Source organism: Pogoniulus pusillus, chromosome 10 (genome assembly GCF_015220805.1).
Source record: "Pogoniulus pusillus isolate bPogPus1 chromosome 10, bPogPus1.pri, whole genome shotgun sequence".
Classification (NCBI taxonomy): Eukaryota; Metazoa; Chordata; class Aves; order Piciformes; family Lybiidae; genus Pogoniulus; species Pogoniulus pusillus.
The window spans coordinates 7534171-7556116 of NC_087273.1; the positions used below are offsets into that span (position 1 = coordinate 7534171).

Sequence of the window (21946 nt, forward strand, 5' to 3'; positions counted from 1 at the left end):
CAGACAGGTGCCTGAGCTAGTTCCCGTCTAGGTGATCACTGCTTCCAGAAGCTAAGTCAGAAGGATCGTGTAGGGGGAAAAAAAAAAGCAGGAAGCTTTTGCTTCACTTTTACACTTCTAAAGTTAGGTGAGATTATTTCCCAGCTTTATTTTCACACAGTATCACAGTATCATCAGGGTTGGAAGAGACCTCACAGATCATCAAGTCCAACCCTTTACCACAGAGCTCAAGGCCAGACCATGGCACCAAGTGCCACGTCCAGTCCTGCCTTGAACTGCCCCAGGGACGGCGACTCCACCACCTCCCCGGGCAGCCCATTCCAGTGTCCAATGACTCTCTCAGGGAAGAACTTTCTCCTCACCTCAAGCCTAAATCTCCCCTGGCGCAGCCTGAGGCTGTGTCCTCTTGTTCTGGTGCTGGCCACCTGAGAGAAGAGAGCAACCTCCTCCTGGCCACAACCACCCCTCAGGTAGTTGTAGACAGCAATAAGGTCACCCCTGAGCCTCCTCTTCTCCAGGCTAACCAACCCCAGCTCCCTCAGCCTCTCCTCGTAGGGCTGTGCTCAAGGCCTCTCCCCAGCCTCGTTGCCCTTCTCTGGACACGCTCAAGCATCTCAATGTCCCTCCTAAACTGGGGGGTCCAGAACTGAACACAGTACTCAAGGTGAGGTCTAACCAGTGCAGAGTACAGGGGCAGAATGACCTCCCTGCTCCTGCTGACCACACCATTCCTGATGCAGGCCAGGATGCCACTGTCTCTCTTGGCCACCTGGGCACACTGCTGGCTCATGTTCAGGCGGGTATCAATCAGCACCCCCAGATCCCTCTCTGTCTGGCTGCTCTCACGGCATTAGTTGCACCTGTAACACCTTTTGTGGACTTCTGATCGTGGGGAGCCCCCATAGCACAGCCTGTTTTTTTCCTGCCTAGTTACCTACATCCAAAGATGCATTTCATCGGGCCCAGAACAACCTGATCTAGGTGGAGATGTCCCTGCTCCCTTCAGGGAGGTGGAGGGACAAGGTGACCTTCCGAGGGTCCTTTCCAATCCAGTGCAATCTGTGACCCTGTGAATTCTAAGTCAGACATCTTCCCACCACCTGGCAAAAGCAAAGCTGTAAAAGGCAGCAGATGTCTGGAACGTTCTCCTTCCAGGGCTGCCCCAAGACCTGCCACATGTTGGCACTGATTCAACAGATGCTTTAAGTGGTTTTACAAAGCTCAAAGCTGTTTGAATTTCTACCTGACAGCACTAGAAAGCATAAACCAGTGCTCAGACTGTTGCTGATCTCGTGTAAGACAACCAGGAAAGCCCTGACAAGCTGAGGCAGCAGCAGGTATGTTTCCACAGGAGTGGATTTCCCTTACCCTGTATTATCAGGAATTCCAGGCTGGGATGCAGAAAGCCCTGTCCACCTCTCTGCCACTGCCCTTCTCCTGCCTATGATCCAAAGGCAAGGCAGCCTTAACCTAGAACCCACCAAGGATTATGGTTTCCAGCTGATGGAAAACAACAGAGCAGCTCAGACCACTCCTTAGACCTTTCTATCCCTATGAGCTTTCTGAATAGGAATCATTTAAGTGCCAGAGTATCTCTTCAGTTACTGTGGTGGAAAGGACATGGGGCAGGCATCCCCAAGGTGATTCAGGTGAGGCACAGCTGTTGCCTGCACGGTTAAATCCTAACCTAGCCTGGCAATCTCATCACTGAAGCATGTCACTTGGCAGTGTCAGCACCTTCTCCAGAGACACTGCTGGAAAGAGAAAAAACAACCAGTGTCAACCATGCCCTTGCTCCTCTTCTCACTCATTCTCCTGACCATTATCTCTGGTTCCTTCCCCTATATTACATGTGTCCATTTTAACAGGGCTCTTCAAAACCTAGCTACCACCGGGGACTTCCCTCCAGCGCCTCACATCCCTCTGTTTTTCTAGCCCAACATTACAGTGTCCCACTCCATGGCACAAATAACCACAGCTCATAGATAGAACTGTACAGCAGTGAACTATTTCTGGCTTGGGCCAATCTCTGAGCCAACCAAGTGAAGATAATGCTGCGTTTAATCTTCATTAAGCGGGGCTGGCACAGCAGGGAGGGCAGCCACGCTGTGCCATCTGCCGGCTGCCTGTGCTGGGCACACTGCCCTCCCCGCTGCCTTCGGCCCTCAACCCAACCTTTCTGGGCACTGCATCTCTAACAGCTCACTGATTGATTACTTCTCTTATTTATTGCTGAGGTGGAAGCTGCCAGAACTGGGCTTGCTGGCTGCCTAAAGCCTTGCAAGGGGAACACAAACCCACCCTGGATTCTTGCAGCTGGCCTACAGAGCCATGAGAGATCATCAGCCCTTCGTTTGCATGAGCAGGTGCTGTGGCAACCGAGTGCTTTAGGTTGGAAGGGACCTTAAAGATCATCTAGTTCCATCCCTCTTGCTCCACATCCTTTTGATCCAGGGCTACAGTCTCCTTCCTTCTGTCCCACTCTCTCCAGCTTCAGCTAATTGTTTTTCTACCTCTCCCTTGAACAATTAGCTTTGAAAACCAACACAATATTCTCCAGTCAGCTCTTAGCAGCATGTTGCTGGCAGAAACGGGCCTGGGGTGTGAAAGAGCAGATTTCCCTTGCAGAGAACCAGCAGAGCTCCTGCATGATTGCATTCTAGCAGAGCTTGTTTGTTCTTAACAGACTCTTAAGCTTGGCTTCCACCAAGACTCACACACAAACCCCCCCCATACCACCTACAGAACGGCACTTCCCTAACATGAAATAGCACTTGGTGACTGCAGAGGGGTGGAATTAGATGACCTTTGAGGTCCCTTCCAGCCTAATCCATTCTATATATCAATGAATTACTGCCTTGCAGTGATTCCAGGTGAGAAGCAGGCAGCACTGCCCTGCTGGCACACAACTGAAGGTGTGGGCTCCCTGGAAGATGTCCCAGACACAAGTGCAGGTCTGACCTGAGACAGTTTAACGGTGAAGAAATATTCATTAATGAGCTACTCCTCCTTTGTGGCTTGAACCAAGCTAGCCACTCAACTCAGATCTCAGCAGGAACTCCAGCTAAAGGCATTTTCCCACCAGAAGGCATGGAACTGAAACATTTTGGTTTACCTTTAAAATGAAGACACTTTTGTCCTGTATCAATGCTACATTAGACAGCAATCATCAGGGGAGTGGAGCACCTCTCCCATGAGGACAGACCAAAAGATTTGGGTTTATGTAGCCTGGAGAAGGCTCCAGGGAGACCTCAGAGTAGCTTTCCAGTACCTGAAGGGGAGGCTGGGGAAAGGACTGTTTAGAAGGGCTTGTGGTGACAGGATGAGGGGTAATGGTTTGAAACTGGAGCAGGGCACATTTAGGTTGGACATCAGGAGGAAGCTCTGCACGATGAGATTGGGGAGATACTGAAACAGGTTGCCTAGGGATGTGGTTGAGGCTGCAGTCCCTGGAGACATTCAGGATCAGCCTCGATGTGGCCCTGGACAACCTGTTCTAGTTGGAGGTGTCCCTGCTGCCTGGAGGGGAGTTCAACCCAATGCAATCTGTGAATCTGTGCAGTGAATGCATCCATCACAGCTAAATGGCTGTGAAATCCAGACAGGTCCTGGCTTTGCTTCTCACTGAATTCAGGAGGAGGGGGAAAGGTATCTCAGACCAGATGAGGTTTAAGGAGTAACTTTCTGCTTAGATACAGAACTAAAAGTAGGAGGTTTAAGTAATAGCTCTCTGCTTAGAGAATACAAGTGTGAGGTTTCAACAGTAGGTTTCTACGTAGGTACAGAGTTAAAAATAAGGTTTCAGTAACAGCTCTCTGCTGAACACCCAGAAGCAGTTAGTTCTTAAACTGAACACAAGGAGTTAATCAGAACTGGACTAAAACACCACAACCACACCTCTGCAGCTCAGCACAGAAAAATGGTGGTCTGGAACAGGGCAACAGAAAGGAGAAGGCAGCAATAGCAACACAAACCCCATTCACAACCCGCCCTCAGGAGGTCACTCCATCCCATCCCATTATGTTCCACACAGCCTGTTTCACTCCCTTTACTCAGCACATCCCTTGTAGCCTTTCACGGGTTGGAAGGGACCCTCAAAGGTCATCTTGTCCACCCCTCACTGCAGTCAGCCGGGACACCTCCAACTACATCAGGCTGCCCAGGGCCACAATCCAAGGTCGATACTGAATGTCTCCAGGGATGGAACTTTCACCACATCTCTGAGCAAGCTCTCCCCCGAGACAGTAGTTACAGCACTGTGAGACAAGAACACCTTAACACAGAGGCTGGAGCAGCAAAGAGCTCCCTGGCACATTTTGAGGGTGGCAACCTCCGAAGCCTAACCACCAGCCCACCTGTTGTGTTTTTTCAGTACAAACCCCGCACCGTTTTTATGAGATCTTTATTGGACACAGCAGTGCTACGGGGAGCAGTGGAAGCCAGGTGCAAGGCAGCAGTCTCACTGCAGCTTCCTGCTCTTCTTGACGCCGGCGCGGATGCCGGAGGGCTCCCCGCCGTAGCGCTGCAGCTCCCGGCGCACCTCCCGCACCTGCCCCCTGCGGCGGATCTTGGCTCGCCGGAACTTCTCCCGGTGCTTCACCCGCGGGTTGCGGTCGATCTTCTTCCTCCTGGGAGTCAGCCCTTTGTTCTTGATCATCTGGTAGGTCACGCCTCTCTTCTTACTTGGATCCTCTTCTCCTTCCGACAGGTCTCCTCCTTCAAGCGCGTCCTCTGTTCTCTTCCTCTTGCGTTTCAGCTTCTCCTCCATCATCCTATAGTACTTCAGCGCAGCCTCTTCATCCGGTTCCGACTCATCTGATGGCTCGGCACCAGCATCCCAGCCACTGGCAAGTGCACCACGGCGTTTTGAGGTGCTTTTCTTGTTGTCCAGTGGGAGAAACACAGCAAACTTCTTTTCCCTCCGTAATTTATCTTCCTTCTTATCATAGAAGCTTTTCAAAAGCATCCTAACTTGGGAGGACAACTTCTGGTCCACAACTGCCAGCTCATTGATGAGGCTCCTGTAAGCCACCAACCTCTCGATCACGGGGTGACTATGAACTGGCATCCTCTTGGCCTTCAAAACCAAATAGAAACTGATATTGGCACAGTAATCCAAGTAGAGCTGATACTTGGTCTGCAAATAGCGACTGCCCTTGCCCTGGGGGATGGTCCCACTTCTGACCATCTGCAGCAGCGGATGCAGCTCATCCTTCAGCTCCATGAGCTTGACTTCAAAGTCCTCAATCAGCTGCAGGAGCTCAGGGGACTCCTGCTTCAGCAGTTTCAGCTGCTCCTTCTTAGAAAGAGCCTGCAAATCTTTGGCGATCTTTTGTCCCTTGCTATCCGGAGTTTTCTGCTGCTCAGGCAGATAGCCCTGGATAACATCCAGCCCATAATCATCCTCCCCCAAGTCCTGCACCAACCTCTTCTGGATGACTTGTGCCTCCTGCTCCTCCTCCTGCTCCTCAGCATCGACCTCTTGCTGACTGCGCTTGCCCTTGGCCTGGGCATCAGCCCCATAGTCCGTGTCGTAGTAGAGCTGCTTGCGTTTCCCCCAGGAGAGCTCATGAGGGAGATTGGGGTCCTGATGGCGCTCCTCCAAGTCACTTTCTATGGACGGGTCCTCGTCCTCATCTTCCTCCTCCTCCTCATCCTCTCCGTCCTCCTCCTCACCCTCTCCGTCCTCCTCCTCCTCACCTCCAGCCTCTTCCGCGCTGTGGTCCAGGTAAAGATTCACCTCCTGTACCTCCTCCTCTTCATCCTCCTCAGCGTCTCCATCTTCCTCCTCGCTGTCCTCGGGCAGCTGCAGCCCCAGCACTTCTTCCTCCTCCTCCTCCTCCCCGCTGTCCCCAGCCTCCTCCCCGCTCTCCAGGGCCGCCATCACCGCCCGAAACTGCGTCTCATGGAAGTTCTCCACCTCATCGGCCAGCTCCTCGGGGCCCGCCTGGCCTCCCGGTGCTTCCTCGCCGCCATCCTCCTCCTCCTCCTCTTGCTGCTGCCGAGCAGAGCGGGGCGGCCGCCGCAGCCCCGTACCGCGCCGGGTCCGCATGGCCGCGCACCGGAACTGCCGCCGCGCTTCCGCTTCCCGCCGCGCCGCTTCCGCTTCCCGCCGCCGCTTCCGCTTCCCGCGGCTGCGGGGCCCGCCCGGGCTGCGCCGCACCGCACCGCGGCGGACACGGCCTGCGGAGCGCCCGCGGGTGCGGGTCCCGGGTCCCAGTCCCTCCCCTTAGGCTTCCCCTGGCGCAGGAGGACAGGGTAGGGTCAGGCTGGACGGCAGGGGGCTGCGGAGGCGGACAGGTGCCAGGTCACAGCCACCTCGCTGCGCGGAGGAGGAGTTCCTCACTCGGAGGGTGGTGAGACAAGGGAACAGCTTGCCCGGAGATGTGGTTGAGACCCCATCCCTGGAGACATTCATCCCCAGACAGCCTGATCCCCCTTAGATCCCTTTAGATCCCCTTCACCCGCTCTGCACCGTGGAGACTCACCAGTGACTGGGGAGTTCATCCCGGTGCTTACTACAGTGCTGCTGTGGGATTCCAGAAGCCTGCCAACTGTGAGTGCCTATCAGGAGGTTGGCATCCCAGCAGCACAGCAACTTGCCTGCTCTGGGAGGGGAGAGCCACTGACAGCTGCCCAGAGACACTGGGTGGGAAGAGCTGCTCCTCACACCAACGAGATACTAACCCTGAGCAGGGAAAGGGGCACGGTGCCAGCTGTGCAGGACAGGCATCGTTGCCAGGCAGGTGCCTGCAGACCAGGGGACTACCCAGGAGGGACATTCCTCTACTTCTGCCACGGCTAGCCCTGCTCTCCCAGATTAGCAAGCATTTGGGCAAGGCTTGGATAGAAATGCCATAGCTGGGAGTCTGCAGTGCCTAGGTGGGTCAGTGGGAAGGTTGCTGTGGGCATTTCTGCACTGGGAGCTGCATGCAGAGGTCACCTACCCAAATTCCTTCCTGACTGCTCAGCTTTGGCTGCAAGGATAGCTGAGAGAAAGCTGGTCAGGGAAGGAGCAGCAGGATGGGCTTAGGAAGAGCAGGGCACTGTGCTGCTGCTGGTGTCTTCTGATAGGAAATGACAGCCCAAGATGTAGAGGGAGAAGGTTAACCTGCAGTGGTGGCAGTGCCTTGCAGTGCTGATGGCTCAATCACCTCCAGACCTCCATGGCCACTAAGCCATGTCCCCAGGTGCCATGGTTACACCTTTCTTGAACACTTCCAGGGATGGGGACTCCACCACCACCCTGGGCAGCTTCTTCCAATCCCTGACCACTCTTGCAGCAAAGAAATTGTTCCTCCTCTCCAATCTAACCCTCTCCTGGCACAATTCCAGATCATTTCCTCTCCTTCTATCATCCGAGGCTAGGCAGAGTCCAACCCCACCTCACTGCAACCTGCTTTCAGAGAGCTGTGGAGAGCAATGATGTCTCCCCTTAGCCTCCAGACTAACCTACCCCAGTTTCCTCTGCTGCTCCTTACCAGTCCTATTCCCCAGACCCTTCTTCTACTCTGGATGTTAGGAGGAAGTTGTTGGCAGAGAGAGTGATTGGCATTGGAATGGGCTGCCCAGGGAGGTGGTGGAGGCATCGTCCCTGGAGGTGTTGAAGCCAAGCCTGGATGAGGCACTTAGTGCCATGGTCTAGTTGACTGGATAGGGCTGGGTGCTAGGTTGGACTGGATGATCTTGGAGGTCTCTTCTAACCTGGTTGATTGATTCTATGATTCTATGATCCCTCTGCCCAGTTGGGCAGACTTAAGGCTGCTGCTTTTGCTGGGGCCCATTACAAAGGACAGGCAGCGCCAAGTGGTCACACCTGGGATGGGAGGAGACTCCAACAGAACTCAGGTGCTCTGGGTTTGGGGGGAAAAAAGGGGTAAAATGAGGTGTAGTGTGTGAAAGGAGCAGGTACGGTGGAAAAGGGGAAGTGCTGCTGAAAGGAGGGAGATGGAGAGGAAAACAGTGGAGATAAAAAGTGGAAGATGGGGGAAAGGAGAGAGATGGGAGAGAAGTGGGATGAAAAAATAATGAAAACAGAACTGTTAAAAAAAAAATGAAAGTGATCCTGTTCTGGCAGGGGCTTGGACTGGATGATCTTTCAAGGTCCCTTCCAGCCTCTAACATTCTGGATTCTGTGATCTAGTTGGAGGTGTCCCCAGTGACTGCAAGTGAGCTGGACAAGATCATCTTTGAGACTCCCCCTTCCAACCCGATGCAGTCTGAGAGATTCTGTAAGAGACTTCCCTGCTGTTTAAGATTTCTAACCTGTGCAGACCCCTGAGGTGGGCACCACAAAGGGCACAAAAGGATTTATTTTGATGGTGTTGATGAATAAATGAATGAATAAAAAAAATAAAGGCATGAATAAATAAATTAATAAAGATAAGCAGAAAGGGAAAAGTGCCTTTTCTCCTCCTTGGGGGAGTTGCTTTACCTAAAAGCACAGACACAACTTCTGTCTGTATCAGCCTGGAGAGAGAAGGCTCCATGGAGACCTTACAGCATCATCTTAGCATCTGAAGGGGACCTCCAGGAAGCCTGGGGAGGGACTGTTTAGAAGGATCTGTGGGGATGGGACAAGGGGCAATGGTTTGAAACTGGAGCAGGGCAGATATAAATTGGACATGAGAAGAATTCCTTTGCTATGAGGCTGCTGAGACCTTGGAATGGGTTGCCCAGAGAAGTTGTGGATGCCTCATCCTAGAAATAAATATTTAGGACCAGGCTGGAAGAAGCTTTGAGCAACAAGTGTGTAGTGGGAGGTGTCCCTGCCCATGGCAGGGGGGTTGCAGCTGGATGACTTTGAGGTCCCTTCCAAGTCAAGCCATTCTATGATGTTACAATGAAGGGAAAAGACCCAAAAGGCAGGCTAGGACCCACACCTGCCATCTGCCCCTTGTTAACCAAAACTTCTGGTTACTCACTTCCCTACAAGCAGACCACACTTTCAGAGAGGAAAAGGAGTATTTGAAAGCCTGCCTGGACACACAGCCCTGAGCACTTCACCAAACAGCAGCTTCCCAGGGGCACAAGCATCTCCTGGCTGGAGCCAGGCCTCTTCCCAGAGGCTGCAAGGAGAAGAGCTGTGAAGCTGGCTTGCTGCTGCTCCACCTTCCCCTTAACTTGAGCCTGAGCTCAGAAACCCAGCACCTGAGAAGTGAAGCATCCAGCAAGGAGAGCTCTGCAGAGAAGCAGTGCAGCTGCTTTTCTCTTACCACAGAACAGGTGCAGCTTTATTTATAACCACTCCTGGCCACCTCCTCGTGGGAAAACACATTGAGCAAACACTGAAGGTGACTGAAACAGAGCAGGGGACACAACTTTACTCACTTTTGGGTGATTGCTTTGGATTCTGGTAGATCTGAGGGCAGGCAAGTCTCACTTGGGAGCCTTTTTCCTGGCATGCTCAGCTTATCCACAGTCATCTCTGGGTCAAAGCTTTCCATAGGTGCACTCAGGATATGTTTTGCCTCTCCACTCCTCGCCCTGAGTAGCAAGGACAGAAAGACAAAATAATTGTGTCTCACTTGATCCAGGCACCTGCCCAGCTTCTTCCCTGGCAAATCCCAAGCCAGAGTGTCCAAGGCCAATGGCAGGCACAGGACAGGTGAAAAAAAGAGGAAGAGTGGTTCACAAATGGTCAATTCTTCTCACATTTTCAGTTATTCCTCTGCCTCACAGTGAGGTTGGGAGTCTAGTTCCTCACTCAGCCCACAGTTCAAGCCTGGGCTGATGGCTTGCCAGCCCCTTGCCCAGCTGCCACATCTCACAGAATGTTAGAGGTTGGAAGGAACCTCTGGAGATCACCCAGTCCAACCCCCCTGCTAAAGCAGAGTCACCTAGAGAAGATCACACAGGAACATGACCAAGTGGGTTTGGAATGTGTCCAGAGAAGGAGACTTCACCACCTCTCTGGGCAGCCTGCTCCAGGGCTCCAGCAGCCTCAAGGTAAAGAATTTCCTCCTCATGTTTAGCTGGAACTTCTTACTGTCAAGTTTGTGCCCATTACCTCTTGTCCTGTCACTGGGCACCACTGAGCAGAAGGGCAATGAAGCTGGTGAGGGGCCTGGAGCACAGCCCTGTGAGGAGAGGCTGAGGGAGCTGGGGGTGTGCAGCCTGCAGAAGAGGAGGCTCAGGGCAGACCTCATTGCTGTCTGCAGCTACCTGAAGGGAGGCTGTAGCCAGGTGGGGTTGGGCTCTTCTGCCAGGCAAGCAGCAACAGAACAAGGGGACACAGTGTGAAGTTGTGCTAGGGGAGGTCTAGGCTGGATGTTAGGAGGAAGTTGTTGGCAGAGAGAGTGATTGCATTGGAATGGGCTGCCCAGGGAGGTGGTGGAGTTGCTGTGCCTGGAGGTGTTGAAGCCAAGCCTGGCTGAGGCACTTAGTGCCATGGTCTGGTTGACTGGACAGGGCTGGGTGCTAGGTTGGCCTGGATGGGCTTGGAGGTCTCTTCCAACCTGCTTGATTCTATGGTCTTCCTGACACCTGCCCCTTAGATATTTGTAAGCATTGTTAAGATCCCCTCTCAATCTCTTCTTCTAAACAGCCCCAGCTCTCTCAGCCAGTTCTTTAACTCCTGCTTCCCCAAATCAAAGTGCCAGGCAATAAAAAGGGGATAGTGCATGAAAGTAATAATCCATGAGCTAAATCATTTTCTAAAGAGCTTGCAGTTGAGACAGAAACCCCAGAGACAAGCAGGTGGCTGAAAGGGACTAGAAATAGCTCTCACTCCACCACGTACAGACCAAAGGGACTGCATGCAGGCACGTGGATTTAGCAACTGAAACTCAGATGTGCTGAGCAGCAGCAGCCAGGAAAAAAACACTGAAAGCAGCACTCACACAGAGAATAAACCTGCTCTGCCTCTCCTGATGGGTCTGAAAGCACTCCTGGATGCCTCTGCTTGGATTTTACCTGTGCCATATCAGCACAGCTTGATGAGACAGACCAGAACCAGACTTTAATTCTGCTGCCTGTGTCCCTCCTTCTCCTGTCTATCTAAATCATCCCTTGGGTTAGAACAAAGTGACTGAAACAAGCAGTGCCTTAGACACCCCCCTCCAGGTTTGTTTTTAACCTTCTGCAAATGAAAGGGCACAAAAAGCATTTTGCTGCTGCTTCTGCTCCTTCTGAGGAGGGGGAAAGGAGACAAAACCAAATGTTGCCCTCACAAAGACGGAGCCCTAAGGAGAAAATGAGGCTTGCAAAGAAGAAGGATGGCATAACTCAATGGCCTGATAGCTGCTGGGCTTGCACCCATCAGCCTCTACCACCTCTCAGGGAAAGCCTCATGTGTGAGCACTGCTGATGCAATACAGGAGCTCGTTGCATCGTGCTACTGCCAGGTGACACGTTTGTGCTAGGAGGACACAGGTTCTGAGGTCTTTGAACAGCTCCAGGGTTAGGGACACAGCCAGCAAGGGCTGAAGAAAAAGAACCTGGAAGATGATCTAGTTGAAGATGTCCCTGCTCACTGCAGGGGTGCTTAAAGAAGGCCCTTGCCAACCCAAGCTGGGGTGCCTGGCAGCACTGCCTAACAACTTCAGCCTCTGGAGAGCCTGGTGAGGGCAGCCAGCCCTGGGTGAGCCAAGGGTGGGACCCTGCTCACAGGGTTGCTGCTCTACTGCACAAGGAGAAGCTGGAGAACAGGAGGAGATTTTCCATGTGCTGCTGATGTTCACTGAGAGAAACTGCAGGGGCAGAAAGGCAGGGGACACTGGTGCAACAGCCTTGGCTGAGAATCCTGCCACCATCCTGCTTCACCTCCTTTTGTGCCCTGATGGAGGTGCTTGGAGGCCTTTGCTAAGACTGAGTGTCCCTTCAAAAGTGGCCTTTTTTATGCTGTAGCATACACTACAGAGACAGCTCTGTTCCCACTGCAGTGCTTGGCAGAGTTACATAAGTGATCCCAAATCTGGGACAAAAAAATCCCAGCTCCTCACCAGTGCTCCCCTCCTTGCCTAAACCTTACAGCGTTTTACCTGGCACTTGGCTCAGGACCTGCTATAAACCACAAGTCCCACGGAGTCCTTTTTGCATTCAAAAGGAAAGAAGCTCCCAGATGAGCTGGCAAAGCTGGAGGAAGAGTTCAGCTTTGCCCCAGGCCTGCCTTTGCTCTGCCTTTTACCCCTCCTCTCTCATCTTCTCTGCTTTTGGCTGCAAGCACAAATCCTTCACAAATAGGTTCGCACAGAACTTGTTGCAAACAGGATCCTGCCCTTGAAACTTGAAGTGGTTTTGATAAGTCAGGAGATCTTTAAATCTGATTCCTCAAAGCTAGGAGCCAGAGCTATGGCCCCTTGGCTGTCTGGACATGTTCCTCCTCACAACCAGGTGGGACAGTGCCACTGGCCCTGATTCACAGAATCATAAAATGGGTTGGAAGGGACCTGAAAGCTCATCCAGTTCCAACACCCTGCCATGGGCAGGGACACCTTCCCCTATCCCAGGTTGCTTGAGGCCACATCCAACCTGGCCTTAAACCCCTCCGGGGAGGGGGCATTCACAGCCTCCCTGGGCAACCTGTGCCAGTGTCTCCTCACTGTCAAGAATTTCTTCCTCATCTCCAGTCTCAATCTTGGTAACAAGAAGTCTGCTAACGACCAGGCTGGGTTTGCACTCAGCAGCTTTGCTGCTTGTTGCTGATCACAGAACCTTAGAGCTTGGAAGGGACTCGCAGAGATCATTGAGCCCAACCTCCCTGCCAAGACAGCATCACCTAGGGTGAGACTGCACAGCGACAGTGCAAACCCCTGCCCCGCTCAGCTTGGACGGGCAGCGGTGCCCGTCGCTGCAGGAGCCTGGTTTCAGTCCCCAGCAGGGGTGCTGGCTGGGCTGTTTATTTCAGGAAACCAGCAGCTGTATCAGTTGCACACGCCCTTATAGGCAGGCACAGGCTCTCCACTGGTCTTCTGCAAAAGAAGGGGAGGCAGCATGAAGAGCTCTTTGTTGCTGTGCCTGGCCCTGGCTGGCTCCTTGGGGATCGCCCTGGTGGCAGGTAGGTGAGAAATAAGCATGGAAGGCTGATGAAAATGTCAGCGATGGGGTTTGGGGTAATCAACTGTTACTAACAAAGCTCCAAGCCTGCCCAAGCAGACATGCTTCAGGGGAACCAGGACACCTCAGGGTCCTTCTGCACCACAGAGCTCTGTGCTTTTGATTGCTGTCTTGAGGCTGGAAAGGCCATGAGGAGCTCCAGGTTCAAGACTGCTCATGGCTATGTGGGTCAGCATTCTGAAGCACCAACCAGCAGGCATGCATGCTTGCTTCCCTGCATGCTTCTTTCTCTGCATGCTTGCTTTCTCTGCATGCTTGCTTTCCCTGCAGTGCTTAGCAGGGTAAGAGAGGGGATTCCGCCCCTTGGCTCTGCTCTGCTGAGACCTCACCTCCAATCCTGCCTCCAGTTCTGGTGTCCCCAGCAGAAAGACACAGAGCTGCTGGAGTGAGTCCAGAGGAGGCCACAAAGATGATCCAAAGGCTGCAGCACCTCTGCTATAAGGACAGGCTGAGGGAGCTGAGTCCACCCTGGAGAAGACTCTGGGGGGAACTTAGAGACAAAGGAAGAGGGCTTGTCAAAAATCACAGAACCCTGGAATGGCTCAGGTTGGAAGGGACCTCAGAGATCTATTCCAACCTCCCTGCCATGGGCAGGGACACCTCTCAACTAGACTCAGCTGCTCCAGGCCTCATGTAACCTGGCCTTGAACACCCCCAAGTAGGAGGCAGCCACAGCCTCCCTGGGCAGCTTATTCCAGAGTCTCACCACCCTACCACTGAAGGACTTTTTCCTAAGACCCAATCCAACTCTGCTCTCCCTCAGCTTCATTCCTCCTTGTCCTGTTTCTAGACACCCTCATGAAAAGTCCCTCTGCAGCCTTCCTACAGGATCCTTTCAGCTGTTGGAAGGCAGCTCTAAGGTCCCCCTGGAGTCTTGTCTCCAGGTTGAACACCCCCAGCTCCCTCAGCCTGTCCTCACAGCAGAGGTGACACAGCCCTTGGGTCACCTTTGTGGCCTCCTTTGGACTCATTCCAGCAGCTCTGTGTCCTCCTGATGCTGGGGACACCAGAACTGGAGGCAGTACTGGGGGTGAGGTCTCAGCAGAGTCAAAGGGCAGAATGTCCTCTCTTGCCCTGCTGGCCACACTCCTCTGAAGCAGCCTAGTGTTGAGGAGGGAGGAAACATCCCAGTGCAGGAAATCATGTAGCAAATCCAACCCGTAGCCATTAGGGAATGTTGTATTTAACCACCACCTCCTCCTCCTCAGAGAAGCTTTCTAGGGGAACAGATGGAAGTATTGCTCAGAAAACTCTTTTTTTTTCCCCCCCAATGCTTTGCAATTTTACTTAAAAATATATGTGGAGCTCCTGTGCCTTTGCTGGTTACTGAAGGCAAGAGGATTGCCCAAGGAATTACATCAGGACAGTATTTTTAGAGTACAGTCCATGATAAAGAGGAGTCCTGCATATTCATCAAATGTTAACAGGAGTTCAGAAGATGAACTCAAGCCTGCTCCCAAAGGTTCCAAGAGAACTCCCCAGGCCAAGAGCATCTGCCTTGAACATTGGCTGTGGATTAAAGGCTTAGAAAGAACTGCTCACAACATTGCTGTTAGTGAGAGACACCAGAGGAAGGTCTGTGTGAAGGACAAGGAGCCAGAGCCTTCCTGTAAGACAAAAGGCTCAAGGAGGCAAGAGCTAAAGAGACTTTTTTGTAGTAAGGGAAGTGCAGGGTTCTGCACTTTGGCCACAACAACCCCAGGCAGCACTACAGGCTGGGGACAGAGTGGCTGAGAGCAGCCAGGAAGAAAGGGACCTGGGGGTGCTGATAGAGAGTAGGCTGAAGATGAGGCAGCAGAGTGCCCAGGTGGGCAAGAGAGCCAATGGCATCCTGGCCTGGATCAGGAACAGTGTGGCCAGTAGGACAAGGGAGGTTATTCTGTACCTGTGCTCAGCATTGCTCAGGCCACACCTTGAGTACTGTGTCCAGTTCTGGGCCCCTCAATTCAAGAAAGATGTTGAGGTGCTGGAAGGTGTCCAGAGAAGGACAACAAAGCTGGTGAGGGGCCTGGAGCACAGCCCTGTGAGGAGAGGCTGAGGGAGCTGGGGGTGTGCAGCCTGCAGAAAAGGAGGCTCAGGGCAGACCTCATTGCTCTACAGCTCCCTGAAGGGAGGCTGTAGCCAGGTGGGGTTGGGCTCTTCTGCCAGGCAAGCAGCACCAGAAGAAGGGGACACAGCCTCAAGTTGTGCCAGGGGAGGTCTAGGCTGGATGTTAGGAGGAAGTTGTTGGCAGAGAGAGTGATTGGCATTGGAATGGGCTGCCCAGGGAGGTGGTGGAGTTGCTGTGCCTGAAGGTGTTGAAGAAAAGCCTGGATGAGGCACTTAGTGCCATGGTCTGGTTGATTGGGCAGGGCTGGGTGCTAGGTTGGACTGGCTGAGCTTGGAGGTCTCTTCCAAACTGGTTGATTCTATGATTTTATTCCTGCTGAGTGGAGAGTTGGCAGGGAGGATGCAAGCAGAGCAACAGGGATTGTAGTAGAGTGTGGACTCCATCCCTGGGGCCTCTGCCAATCAGTGCTGCAGGGGACCTGTCCTTGTTTGGTCTGGCAGACTGCTTGAAGCAGCTGCCAGGAGTGGCTAGCAAGAAGCAAATGTGTAGCTCACCTTGGGGTGCACATGCTGCTTCTGGCTGCCAGCTTTGCTGTTGCTCCCACGGGCTCTGAGCACCATTCCTTCCATCCCATAGCAACAGGGGCTGTTGTCACAAGCAGCAGCTCTGGAGCTGAGCTGCCTGTGAAGCAGCATGCTGAGAGTGCAGCAGACATACCCAAGCTGTTTTTCTCTCTGTTTGAGTAAGAAAAGGTCTGCAAACCTTTCCCTGCAGACTGCAAGGGCCATGAGGTCCTCTTGCCTTTCACCACCAGGTCATCAAGCTGCCTTCTTGCTGGGTGGGTCCTGTAGTGCTTCTTGGCAGCTGTTCCCTCAGGGACCTGGAGGACAAAACACAACTTAGAACGGATGCATCTGCTACTCTGGCAAGGTCAGAGGTGGTTAGTTAGAGGCCAGGTCCAAACTAGGGTTCAGGGTGCTGAGCCAGTCCTGAGAGAGGAACTGGGTAACTTCCAGTAAGGGACTTCCCCTGTCACCTGGCTTTCTGCTACAGCATGTTTCAAAGTCTTCCTTCTTGACTCATCTGTCAAGCCCTGGTGCTCTTTAGGCTGGAGAAGAGCAGCCTGAGAGAAAATATGAATGTATAGATATCTGTAGGGTGGGTGTCAAGAAGGGGCCAGGTTCTTTTCAGTGGTGTCCTGTGCAACAGACACAAACTAGAACCCAGGAAGTTCCACCTCAACATGAGTTAAAAATTCTTTGGAGGGTGCAGAGAGGTTGTGGTGCTGGAGCCCTGGAGCAGGCTGCCCAGAGAGGTTGTGGAGTGCAGACTTTCAAGACCCATCTGGATGCCTTCCTGTGCAACCTGCCCTAAGTGACTCTGCTTGGGCAGAAGGGTTGGACTCGATCTAGAGAGGTCTCTTCCAACCCCCACCCCTCGATAGTTCTGTGACCCTAGGACTGCATATCCTGTGCTTGCAGGCTATCCGTGGGACTCTGAGGATGAAGAAGCTGTGCTGGTCAATAACAAGTGTCAGTGTGTGACAGTGACCTCCAAGTTTGTCCCCTCCAAAGAAAACCCTGACGAAGAAGTCCTGGAGAGAAACATCCGCATCCTGTAAGTGGCAGACAAGGAGATGGTGAGCAGGAGGTGAAGGGCTACAGGAGTTCCCTTTCCTTTGTGTGGTTTCCCATGTGCTGGCATTGATGAACTCTCCTCTGTGGGCTGTTTTCTGTGGCATCTGGGACTGTTTCCTTTTGCTTTGTGTTCTTCAAGCTCTTAGGAACCTGTCTGGTGTTTGTCCCTTCAGATATAAAGAGCATGTCCATGCTGGAGGTGATCCAGTGGTAACTTCACCAAACAGGCTGGGGGAGCAGAGTGGAATATTTCTGCACTTGGTCTGATCTGAAATCAGGCTGGGCCCATGGCTCTGCATTTCCTGATCTGCTAGTCAGGCTGCTGGTTTGTAGGCTAGGGAAGCCCAGTGAATGCCTGAACTGGCAGAAAAGGCTGATCCCACAAGGCAGATCTCAGCTCAGAGATTTTGCCCTCTTCACTGACACAAAGCTTACAGAAGGGTCTGTGTCTCTTGGAAACGTGGAGCAAGCTCAGAGCTGCAGGAGTTCTGGTCAAGCTCACAACAGAAGCACTGAAGCATCTCTGTCTAGGTCCTGAAAGTGTCAGGCATCTGCCAGCTCTGAGTGTGGAAAACCCCATAAATTGTTCTCACTCTCACCTTGGAAATGGCACTTTGAGAACTGCTGAAGTCCACCCAGGGAGGATTGCTGCCTATTAGGGCACCAAAGAGCCAAGATCTGCCAGTCCTGGGCTTTGTGATGGAGAAGGGGCAGAATGGAAGAGCAAAGTGAGAGTTGTTCACAGGAGAGCAGTCCCCTGTTTGATCAGCAGTTGCCATGAGTGCTTCTCTTCCTTCCTTTGCAGAGTGCCCCTGAAGGCTCGAGAGAACATCTCTGACCCCCTGTCCCCACTCAGAACCACTTTTGTCTACCGCATGACTGATCTGTAAGTAAAGTTAATGACTTCATTTCCTAAGACTTAGCCTCCCCCTGCAGCACTGCCCCCAGCAGCTCAAAAAGGTGCTTGAAGGGCAGGCTGGGTCACAGCATCCTGCAGAGCCTAACTTCCATGTTCTGTGACAAGCCAAGGAGTGGTCACCTCTATGGCCTCCACAGCTCTCTTCTCCTTCTCTTGCAGCTGCAGAAAGTGCAACCCTGTAGAGATTGAGCTGGGTGGTGAGATATACCAGGTCCAGCAGAGCACCTTCTGTGACGAGCCTGAGACCTGCTACACCTACAACAGGGACAAGTGCTACTCCTCAACCTTCCCCTTCCGCTACAAAGGCGAGACCAGGAGCATCCAAGCAGCCCTGACTCCGACCTCCTGCTACGCCGATTAGCCCCATCCCTGCTGCACCAGAGCCTTGTTGCACTCAGTGTTCCCTCCCAAAACACCCCCAAAGCCCAGCAGTACCAGGCAGCAGCGTCCAAAACCCCAGCTCCCAACATCAGGCCAACTTGCCTCTTCATATTGATGTCATCAGACTGGTGCCATCTCCCAAAGCAGCTCCTGCTTGTCACCAGCTCCCTTCTCATACCCCCAGCACACACCAGCAGTGCCATTATGGTCTCAGATGTTCTCACCAGGCAGACCAGACCCTCAGCAGGTGGAGCTCAGTAATCCCCTTGAGGCTAAGGGAACTACACCAATTTGCAACACTGAGGAGTCTGTCTTTGTGGGGCAGTCATCTGTGGGTCTTCATCTAAGCAAGGCTGCCATGGACATCCCAGGAGTGTCCAAGTACTTCCCTCCCTAAAGCAAACTCCTGCACAGCCTTGACCCAAGACCCTCTGATTACTTGTGCCATTATCATAAGGCTGTGGTACCACCACCCTTGGGACAAAAGATGAGGGATGAGACCAAGAATTCAAAGTTACTTTACAACTGGGCATTCTGGATTCTTCTGGCACTTTGGCACTTGCAAGCTTCTACTTTTCATGCAGTTAAGAGATCAAAAGATGTTGCTACCCTGAAGTGTTTTGCGAAGCTGCCAGGACCTCAGCTGTGCCAGGAACAGCAAACTCTCCTAGGACAGCTCAGGTGCTTTCCCCTTCCCATGCCTACTTACTGATTCTGCTGCCTTCTTCCAACCCTGCTCCCCATTCCTGTGATTAAAATAATCAAGTTGGCTCAAATTTCTTTTCTCGTTCCTCATTTGGCTTTTAAAGCTTCAAGACATTCCCTGAGGGAGACTTGGTTGCTAAAGCAGGATCCTAGTTAGCCTCTGAAAGAAGGAATGAATCCCTTTTTCATCAAACAAGAAACCCTCCCCATGCAGAGGAGCTGATGCTACATTTGCCCTGACATTTCAGCGTGTCACATTTGGTACTGCCCACAGGAGTGCATAAGGTGTGCAGCAGCGCCGCTGGGCTGTTCCTCACTGCCGCCAGAAGCTGATTGTAAAGCCTGAGGCTGCTCTGAGAACAATAAACCAGCGCCCTCCTCGTCCCCATAACCGTAGCTGTGTTAGTGAAACATGAAATAAACTCTTTCTGCAGCAGTCTCTGTGTGATATTCCCATAGGAAGACAAGAAAAAGCCAAGTCACTAATCTCATTCTTTCCTCCTCCACAGCAAAGTTGGAAGCTCTCCCTAAATAGCTGCTTAAGCTTGCAGGGAAAGCCTCCTGAAATACCAGGACAGAAATATTGCCATGTACTTGCAGAAGCTGTGACAGATTGAGGCTGAACTGCTTGCTGATTTTAAGGATCAGCTCTGCATGGCTGAGCTGCTTCAGGGCTCCCCTGTGAGGCAGTGCAGGAGCAGACTCAAAGCACTCAACTGTCGCCTCAATCGTTCTTCAAACTGCAATTTGCAGATGAAAAGTCAACCTCAGCACTGAAAAAAAAGGGCCTCTGAGACGGGTATCCTGGGAGAGGCTGAGGGAGCTGGGGGTGTGCAGCCTAGAGAAGAGGAAGCTCAGGGGAGACCTCACTGCTGGCTACAACTGCCTGAAGGGAGGCTGTAGCCAGGTGGGGTTGGGCACTTCTGCCAGGCAAGCAGCAACAGAACAAGGGGACACAGTGTGAAGTTGTGGCAAGGGAGGTCTAGGCTGGATGTTAGGAGGAAGTTGTTGCCAGAGAGAGTGATTGGCATTGGAATGGGCTGCCCAGGGAAGTGGTGGAGTTGCTGTCCCTGGAGGTGTTGAAGCCAAGCCTGGCTGAGGCACTTAGTGCCATGGTCTGGTTGCTTGGCCAGGGCTGGGTGCTAGGTTGGCCTGGATGAGCTTGGAGGTCTCTTCCAACCTGGTGGATTCTAAGGGGGCTGTCCTACAGAAAAAGGAGTCTTGTGGGGGGTGAATTTTGAAGAGCCAATGATTAAGGAAGACTGAGACAGGAGTCATGATAAAAATAAACCTAGAAAATCCCTCATTTTCCACCCTCCTTCATGCAAAAAGATGCAAAAGGAGGCAAAGAGACCTCAGTCGTGTCTGCTTGTGAGGGGCATGCAGGAAATCAAAGCACAGGCTTCTCCAAAGGGCTGCAAACAAGGATTGCTTAGGTGATCTTAGACAAACAGCCCCTTGGAGGCAAGGAAAAAAGCTTCCATGCTTCTCCAAGGGGCTGCAAACAAGGATTGCTTAGGTGATCTTTGGCAAACAGCCCCTTGGGGGCAAGGAAAGAAGCTTCCAGGCTTCTCCAAGGGGCTGCAAACACGGATTGCTTAGGTGATCTTAGGCAAACAGCCCCTCGGGAGCAAGGAAAAAAGCTTCCACGCTTCTCCAAGGGGCTGCAAACACAGATTGCTTAGGTGATCTTAGGCAAACAGCCCCTCGGGAGCAAGGAAAGAAGCTTCCAGACTCCTCAGGTGCTGTTCAGCTTTATAATTAATCAAGTTTCATCCCCCTCATCTTTCCTGAGAGGGAGAAGCCTGCACTGACAGCCCTGCCCACCCCTTGGCTCTGGATTGTTAGGTTTTCAGTAACTTGTACCAACAGCAAGCCAAATGAGGCTCTGAGTCCTTACTTGAAAGATGAGGACAGTAAAGCAGGAGCAATGTTTGCTGTCCCTGGTTACTGTGCAGGACATACTGGTTTTGAACTTTAGACATTGAGATGCAAACACCTCACTTCTTCATCATCATGGAATGGCTCAGGTTGGAAGGGACCCCAGAGGTCATCTACTCCAAACCCCCTGCCACGGGCAGGGACACCTTACAACTAGACTCAGCTGCTCGAGGCCTCATCCAGCCTGGCCCTGAACACCCCCAGGCAGGAGGCAGCCACAACCTCTCTGCAACAGGCTGCCCAGGGTCTCACCACCCTCACACTGAAGAACTTCTTCCTCACATCCAGTCTAATCCTGCTCTCCTTCAGCTTCAAACCATTGCCCTTGTCCTGTCTCTACACAACCTCACATAAAGTCCTTCTGCAGCCTTCCAGCAGGATGCCTTCAGCTATTGGAAGGCAACTCTAAGGTCCCTCCAGAGTCTTCTCTTCTGCAGGCTAAACACCCCCAGCTCCCTCAGCCTGTCCTCATAGCAAAGGTGCTGCAGCTCTTGGATCATCTTTGTGGCTTCCTCTGGACTGACTCCATCAGCTCTGTGTCCTCCTGCTGGGGGCACCAGAACTGGAGGCAGGATTGGAGATGAGGTCTCAGCAGAGCAGAGCCAAGGGGCAGAAGCCCTCTCTTGCCCTGCTGCTCACACTTCTGCGGCTGCAGCCCAGGATACGCAGTGGAGCAATGCTGCAGCAAAGAAACATACCTGCAAGCCACGCTAGGACTGGCAATCCTCTGGTGCCACCTAGGTGGCCTTACAGCAGCCGTCAAATGGAATTACTGATATCCCACTAGAGCTGCAAGCGACTAAGCATTTAACAAGGCTGTGCCTCCAGCATCACCCGACTTTGTTGAACAACAAAACACTACTACTACTACATCTCAACCCACACATAATTGATGAGTCCAGAAATAAATACCTGTGTTGGGCTTGCCGAGTTGGAGCTTTTGCTTCAAGCAAAGGAGCACAGTTTTTTTTTCCTTCAGCAGCTCAACAAATGCCAGAATGAAGTCCAGAAAGAACAATCCCCTGCAAGAAATAAATCAAAGAAACCCAAAATTGATTCTCTGTGATGCCAACAGTTGCCTCTCTCATTCCTGTTTAGGGCCTTTGTAGAGACAAACTGATCCAAGCAGCCCCCCCTAGGAACACTCACACCTTCTCAATACACAGAAATTAGGGAGGCTTTTCCACCTGAATTTAAGCATTCCTGGCTTAATTAGCTTGTGGAAATCAGACCAGTGAGAGTGCAGGAGGGGAAGGG

General features: G+C 52.4%; 2 protein-coding genes and 1 long non-coding RNA gene across 7 annotated transcripts; 1 reads left to right on the top strand and 2 right to left on the bottom strand.

The window, feature by feature from the left end:
• Positions 1-788: 788 nt before the first annotated feature.
• LOC135178660 (uncharacterized) lies at positions 789-21841 on the bottom strand. 4 transcript variants are annotated; one of them, XR_010303673.1, is made up of 4 exons: positions 21602-21841; positions 15869-15986; positions 9331-9486; positions 789-1754 (listed from the first exon to the last, which is right to left on the bottom strand). It is a non-coding gene; the product is annotated as an uncharacterized LOC135178660 (long non-coding RNA). The 4 variants fall into 4 exon arrangements; XR_010303672.1 differs by lacking the exon at positions 789-1754 and adding an exon at positions 6169-6240; XR_010303674.1 differs by lacking the exon at positions 789-1754 and adding an exon at positions 6204-6284.
• UTP3 (UTP3 small subunit processome component) lies at positions 4384-6129 on the bottom strand. Its single transcript, XM_064149710.1, has one exon. The coding sequence runs from the start codon at positions 6050-6052 to the stop codon at positions 4460-4462; it is 1593 nt and encodes a 530-aa protein (XP_064005780.1). The 5' UTR covers positions 6053-6129; the 3' UTR covers positions 4384-4459.
• On the top strand, positions 6158-18819 carry JCHAIN (joining chain of multimeric IgA and IgM). 2 transcript variants are annotated; one of them, XM_064149720.1, is made up of 5 exons: positions 6158-6556; positions 12886-12997; positions 16588-16723; positions 17549-17629; positions 17822-18819. In XM_064149720.1, the coding sequence occupies exons 2-5, from the start codon at positions 12934-12936 to the stop codon at positions 18021-18023; spliced, it is 483 nt and encodes a 160-aa protein (XP_064005790.1). In that variant the 5' UTR covers positions 6158-6556; positions 12886-12933; the 3' UTR covers positions 18024-18819. The 2 variants fall into 2 exon arrangements, with proteins under 2 accessions (XP_064005790.1, XP_064005792.1); XM_064149722.1 differs by having other exon boundaries at positions 6164-6258.
• Positions 21842-21946: the final 105 nt, after the last annotated feature.